The 6,748-nt window shown below is 47.2% G+C and overlaps 1 protein-coding gene across 1 annotated transcript in view; it reads right to left on the bottom strand.

Annotated features, from left to right (window-relative positions):
- Positions 1-2,237: 2,237 nt before the first annotated feature.
- LOC106147898 overlaps positions 2,238-6,748 on the bottom strand; it is a 52,969-nt gene continuing 48,458 nt past the window's right edge. Inside the window, exon 6 of the mRNA XM_013511286.1 lies at positions 2,238-3,304. Within this exon, the coding sequence (XP_013366740.1) occupies positions 3,082-3,304 (223 nt within the window). The 3' untranslated portion in view covers positions 2,238-3,081. The remainder of the gene's footprint in view (positions 3,305-6,748) is intronic.

Raw genomic sequence — 6,748 nt, 5'->3', positions numbered from 1 at the left:
TGTGGTTATCTGTGGATTGGGACGGGGAAAATGGGAGGATGGCTAGGAGCAGCAGTGGCAAAAGAGGTTTTGGGAAGGAGAGTGTGATGTGTTACTTGGGGAGTGTATCTCACTCCAGCATTATGAGAAAGGAATGGGTAAATAACCTAGAGCCAATCAAGCAAGGTAGAGGGCTTGTGGCATTGGGGAGAACCCTCAACCCCAACAACCGTGATCTTTAATGGGAATATTTGACTAGAAAAGCTGGGAAGAATGGACCAGGAAAAATATATATATACACACACAATGATAATTGTACTATTAATTTCTATTGGTTTATTAAAAGGAATAGTTAATGTTTAATTTTTGATCAGTTTTGTATGCTTATATCTGGCAATCACAGCAACTATTTTAAATATGCACTATAATAACCATTGTTGATTTCTTATCATCTTGTTTTGACATTCTGTATCAGTTTTCATGTTTTCCATATTTTTTATTCTCTTTAAAAGAAAAAAGAAAAAAAGTGTTTTGCAAACTCTAAGTAGAGTGGAGAAAACTGAAGGAACACTCTTGTCATCTCAAAGATACAAGCAGGAGGGAAGAGGAAGATGAGGGAAGCCAGTGGAAGGACCACAGTGAGACAGAGTTGGTGCAACCAGACACACTGTCTATAGCTGAACCTTTTCATCATTGCAGAGGACTCAACCTGCCACAACTGGACGTGGAGTTCATAAACATGGTTAAAAGTGTTGGTCACAAAATTCATACCAGCAGAATAAGCTGCAGATGGCTTATTCCATTGCATCAGCAGCTGGCTGTGTGGACTCAGGAACAGCTGGGGAAGCCATGCTTAGACCTGTGGGGTGCAAGGAAGGCTGTGCAGAGTCTGCGTCTCTGCATGTGGGAAGAGAGCTTTCTCCAAAGCCAAAACCTTACCCTAAGCCTGCCTTTAGCTCCAGAAAGAACAACCAGGTTCTCCCTCCCAGCCCCACAGCAGGGTGGACCACACTCAGAGACAGCAGGCTCAGAGATAGCAGTAGGGGCAGTGGTCAGAGTGCCTTTTCAGGTGGGCCAGGGCCCTGTGGGCTTGACAGTCCAGCCTAGAGTGTCTTTGGAGAGGAAGGAGGTGAGGGACTCTGCAGAGCCATCTCTGAGTTTTTGAAGCCAACAGATAACCCTGGTATAAGGAGAAGGGATAGAGGGAGACAAAGACCTGCTCACTCTGGCAGACTCAGTACATTGTAGGTCATGAGTCATATACAAGGGCATCCAGCATGCTACCTGCTCACAAGCTATTGGGAGGCAAAGTCCTAGATCTATGTCATTGAGTTTCTATGAGAGCAGCCACCACAGGACACTTTAAAAATGTGATAAAGGAGACAGTGTTGGCCAATGAGGCCTTTGCAAAATTTAGCACAAGCCCTCTCGCTGACACATCCCACTGCCTCAGCCTTTCCCCTTCTGTCCTGGCCACATCCTACCCCTGTGCCTTGGTTAATTTTCTCTCATTGCTGAGACAAAATACATAACACCTAAAATTAAGGAAGGAAAGGTTTATTTAGCTCACAGTTTGTGGAGCTCCACGGTAATCAGCTGTAATCAGCTGGCTCCAAGGCAGAGTGGCACATGGCAGAGGAGCAACCATTCAAGGCAACAAAAGACAGCAAAAGCAGAAAGAGCACAAGGCAGGGAGCAAGCCTCTTTTAGTTCCTTATATTGTATGCTGGCTAGCTGCCCGTGCCCACACCATCTCCATGCCCTCCTCTTTCACAAGCTGAGGATGTTCACAAAGTAAGGATCCTGGCCCCCTGCTGAATACTTAGTTAAACTTTTTAATTTCTCAAGCTGACACAGTGTTCAACATCCTAGAGTGGTAAAGGCTGTCCTTTTCACAACAGAATGTAGAGCTATGGAGTTACTTAGTTGAGCTTCTAAACTCCTCAAGTTGACACAACATATCAAGCATAATACCCTGCCCCAGCAGCAGCCCTGCCACCCCAGGAAGTCCTCCCTAGTGCTCTGCTAGAAATGGTGGCCCTGCCACAAGCACCACACTGTGCTACTCAAGGTCTTGCTGTGTCCTTACCCCCAATTTCCTCTTTTTTTTCTCTTGGTGAGACAAACAAACAAATAAATTGGCTTCATATCTTGTGGCTACTGAAAGGATTTCTAAAGATAAATCAATCTCTGAGTAAAAAGAAAAAAAACACATTTTATCATGGAAACTGGAGACAGGAGAGAAGGTATTTGAAGAAAGACTGTTTATTTCCCAGGATTAACATTACAGGTACAAAGGACAGGGCCTCCGTTGTGATAGGAACCTGGTAGCCTGCAGTTCTGGCTTTGGCCCTGACACTCCCTGGCCTCAGCTCCACTTGAGTGGGGACAGATGCCATGTGCCAAGGCAGTTTGCCATCCCTCAGCCTGTAGGAATCACATCAAAATGCCCAGCACTGCAGAGCTGAGACCTACAGACACAAGTTCCTCCTAGGAACCTGAAGTGTCCAGCTGCCTTTGTCCTAAGCAGATTCTCCAGGTGAAGGGGAGAAATGGCCCGGGCCAGACACCTGCACTGTGAGTCAGCTCAGGCAGGGCACATGACACTGGGCTGGGTGACCAAGTCTGCTGGCCGGGCACACATGGCACAGTAGTGGGAGAATCTTCTTGGCCATACAACCTTCAAAGTGAAAGGATACCCAGGGCCAATAAGAAATCCAGACTAGGAGACCATCTGAAGGCACTGCCCAACCATGCCCTGGAGCAAGCCACATCCAGTACCACAGCGAACATCTGTCACCCTGGCACCATGGCTGGCCAGTTCCATGTGAACTTCTACCACCATCCCCCTTGCAGCACCAGCTTCTGGCCCCTGAGACTGACATATTTAGGGTGGACTGGCATGCAGCACAGGTGGTCAGCTATGATGTGCCAATTTGGCAAGCTGCTCGCTCCCAGTCCTCACTTGTGACATCTCTTCTTGGTGCAGAGGAGCTCTGGCCAGGGACTGTCTGGGCCCAACAAGGTGGTGCCACTGCACCTACTAGCCTAAGAGAAACCTGCTGGGCAGGACATGGGCAGTGAGGACATGGAGAGTGGTCTTCACGAATTCATCATTTCAAAGCACGCTTGAGGTTTGCAGCCGTGGCAGTGGCACCAGAACCTTCCATCTGGAAGAATCCTAATGGTCAGGTACACAGAGGCATGGACAACAAGGCCTGCAACAGAGATCCAGGAACATGGGTCTGCCCCTCTCCTCCACTGCCTTCTGCTGCTCTCATTTCTACACCTGCTGCTCTGCTGCCCGCTCTGAGGACAAGAAACTCTGTAGGGGAAAGAGACAATGTACAGCATTCTTTCAGGAGAAATTACAATTATTTTTAAAAACCACAATCTTTACACACATTCTTGAGTAAACACTGCTCCCACCTAGAGGCATACTACTTTCCCTGGGCAGGGGAAGATATAGGTCATGCTAGGCCCTTTGTACCCACCCACCCCCACACACATGCACACACATTCCATGTCTACACCACACAGAGCTTCCTAGATTGGAGCACCCTACACACACACACACACACACACACACACACACACACACACACACACACATCTTTCTACATCTACACTGCCAGGCAATGAGAGACACACAAACCTTACTGGATTATGACCTCTAAAAGGGGACTAGGGAAGCCCCATGGCATCCTTAAGGGAATCCAGGGTGGTAAATAAGCCTTCCAAGAATACAGTGTTTCCTTTGGGTAAGTAGAACAGAAGAGGGCATTTCCGCTGTTTCAAGTCACCAAGTTGTGGCAGTTTGTTCCATTAGCTCTAGGAAACCAGTATACTTCCAAGTAGCCTGCCACATGGCCACCAACTCCCACCTGAGTTGAGAGGAGAGCAGACAATCTCTCCTGCACAGCTCAACAGCATTAAGTGCTGAGCCTTATGCTGGATACTCTCTCTGGGTTCTGCAGCACCCTCTGACTGTTGATGTGACACTGTTGCCCTGTATCTCACAGATAAAACAGACATTTTACTGTGCTATGTCACAAAGTGGTTGTGAGAAGAGAATATTTTTAAATGCATGACAAGCATAACTGCTCAATAAATATTAGCCACCATTGTTGCACGCTTGAGAGGGGCCACCAGGATGCAGTGAAAAATGTACATGCCAGTCATCTTCAGGTCATTATTACAACCTCTGCAGAAGCCACACTTTCACCCACCCTGTCCTACAAGAGTAGGACAAGTCACTCTGGTTACAGAGGTCTTAAAAGCCTGCCACAGGGCCTTCTGCCATCTTCAGGTCTCCCTAGAGTGCCAGGGACCCGCTCCAAGTGAACACTGGAGTCCTCTGGTTCACAGTATGGCATGGAGAAGAAGTGATCCAGGTAGACAAAGGGGGCAGGTAGAATGAAAAGCATGAAAGGAGGGAGGGTGAGACTGGCCCTGCACATAAGCCAAGCTGCCACATGACATCTGCTGTGAGCTTTTCTCCTGCTTTCAGCTACCCTACTCTCCATGGTTGCTGACAGGGTTAACTTGCTGCTCTCCAGACACTTCACACAAATGTCACCTGCACTGGGGAGTCCTCCACTACACACAGCTTTGCTCCTTCAGGAATCTGACCTTGATGTGTTAGCAAAGCCAGGAGTGCACAAGCCATAGGAACCAAGCATGGTACAGACCACCTCAGAGCTCCCAAGGCTCCCTTGTCAGGAGGCTGAGTGACTTTCTAGGCCTGCACCCCTGCATGAATCATCCAGGGCTATGCACACATTCAGCCTAGACAACTTTTAAAGCTTCTCTGTAACTCATACTCACCCTGTGTTTGTTGAAATGGCTACTGGCTTCAGCCCTTAAATTTCATTTTTTGCAACTAAACAGTCACTCAGGTTTGCCCACTGTGTTGCTATCGCCAGCATACAGAGCCTGGATATAATATGCTCTAGGGCTCAGAGCAGAGGCCAGGCCACTAGAGATCAAAGGTAGACTCTGCTTATTCTTCCAGCTGACAAAGAACAGTCTGCTTGTCCTGGGAATGTGGCCTGGTAGCCCAGGGGTAAGGACTGAACCTGGGCACAGACCTTCACACAAGCATAACCTATTTGGGAGAAAAGGCCCTTCTACTTCCCCAAACTTAAGCCCTGTCTCCCACTATTGTGGAAAGAGGGGTCTGTTTTCTCACTTCTTTTAAGCTCCAGAACAAGCATGAGTCAGCATGATACATTGCTCATCTTCCCATGAGAACAAAACCAAGGGCTAGCACCCCACAAGCACCAGTTATGGTTGGCCACTGCCTAAATACTGCCCTCAGACCAGTGTCTGCACGTGTGACTCCTGCTCTGCTCTGAAGCCATCACATCTTACTGGACCACCTACTATCCTAGCATCACTGAGAAGCCCTCACTTCTAAGGAAAGTGCAGAAGATGCTACTGACCTCCATAGCCCAAGACCGGCTTCTTCTGTGTGTACCAGAATATGCCTTCCTGCAGGGCTTTCTGGACAGGCCCCAGGAGTCCTATGAGTTCAGAGACTGAAAGAAAGAAGCCAGAGCTGGCTTGCAGAGCTGAATCAGGTGAGCACATGCCTAAAGACTTCCAGTTTTAGGCTAGATACTTTGGATGCTCTTATAGCTTACTCTGTTTACTTCCAATGCAGGTCTGGCTCTACTATGGAGGTTGACTCATTCCTTGGCTGTCCCTTCCCACTAAAAGAGAAGCTCTCTGAGAACAGGCACTACATCTCCTTGGCCCATTTCTGCTTCTGTACAGAACCTGAACAAAGGCAGGAGTCACATCTACTGAATAAGGGAATGAACAATTCTGAAAACTCTGACCAGCCCTGGGGATGAGTACAGATCCCCATGATCCCTTGTAATGGGGATCATGGCTCTGCTCTTGCTCCCAGGTTGGGTTGACATGTCCAAGGTGGATCTGCTTTCCTCACACAGGAGGCTGCTGCTGAAGCAGAGCTGACAGAACTGGGGAACCTGTCAGGGCTCTGTACTGACGTCAAAGCCAACCAAATAGCTGTCATCCCCAGCCTATTATGTGCAGCCATACTGACACAGTACTTGTGCCTTAGTCTTGTCTACCATCCTTGATACACAGAGCTGTTTGCCAGACCTTGCTGTCCTGAACACAGCCTCCTCAGGCAGAGCCTGGATGGCCTCTCCAACTGGGCTCCACAGTGTGGAAAACAAGGAGTCAGGTTGGAATTCTACTCCCACCTCTGCCATCAATTTACTGCAGTTTCCTGGACAAGTCCTTTTCTGTCTCTGGGTAAAGAAAGAGACACAGAACAGGTGAAACTCTCAAAGACACAGATGTAGGAAAAGACATTATGAACAAATCCCCAACCACACAGCAAACTCTACAAAGTCAACAGCTGAGAACATATCAAATTAAAAAGGTTTGCACAGCAGCAGAAACCACCAACAGATTGAAGAAGCAATCCACAGAATGGGAAAAATTGTTTTTACCAGCTACTCCTCAGACAAAGGACTAACATCAAGAATATATTTAAAAAAAAAAACAAACCTTTTAAAAAATCAGAACCCTCAAATTTAAAGACCCAGTCCAAAAACAAGCATCTGAAATGAATAGACATTTCTCATATAAAGAACTACAAACAGCAAATGAATACATGAAAAGATGTTCAACATCTCTGGTATTAAAGAATGCAAATAAAAACAACACTGAGATTCTATTTCACTCCAGAAATAGCTATGATCAAGAAATAAATGAATAATGAATCCTGATG

The sequence above is a fragment of the Chinchilla lanigera genome, unplaced genomic scaffold (assembly GCF_000276665.1).
Source record: "Chinchilla lanigera isolate Chin_1 unplaced genomic scaffold, ChiLan1.0 scaffold00012, whole genome shotgun sequence".
Classification (NCBI taxonomy): Eukaryota; Metazoa; Chordata; class Mammalia; order Rodentia; family Chinchillidae; genus Chinchilla; species Chinchilla lanigera.
The sequence above is the reverse complement of the archived record's forward strand: the minus strand, read 5'-3'. Positions and strand labels throughout refer to the sequence as shown.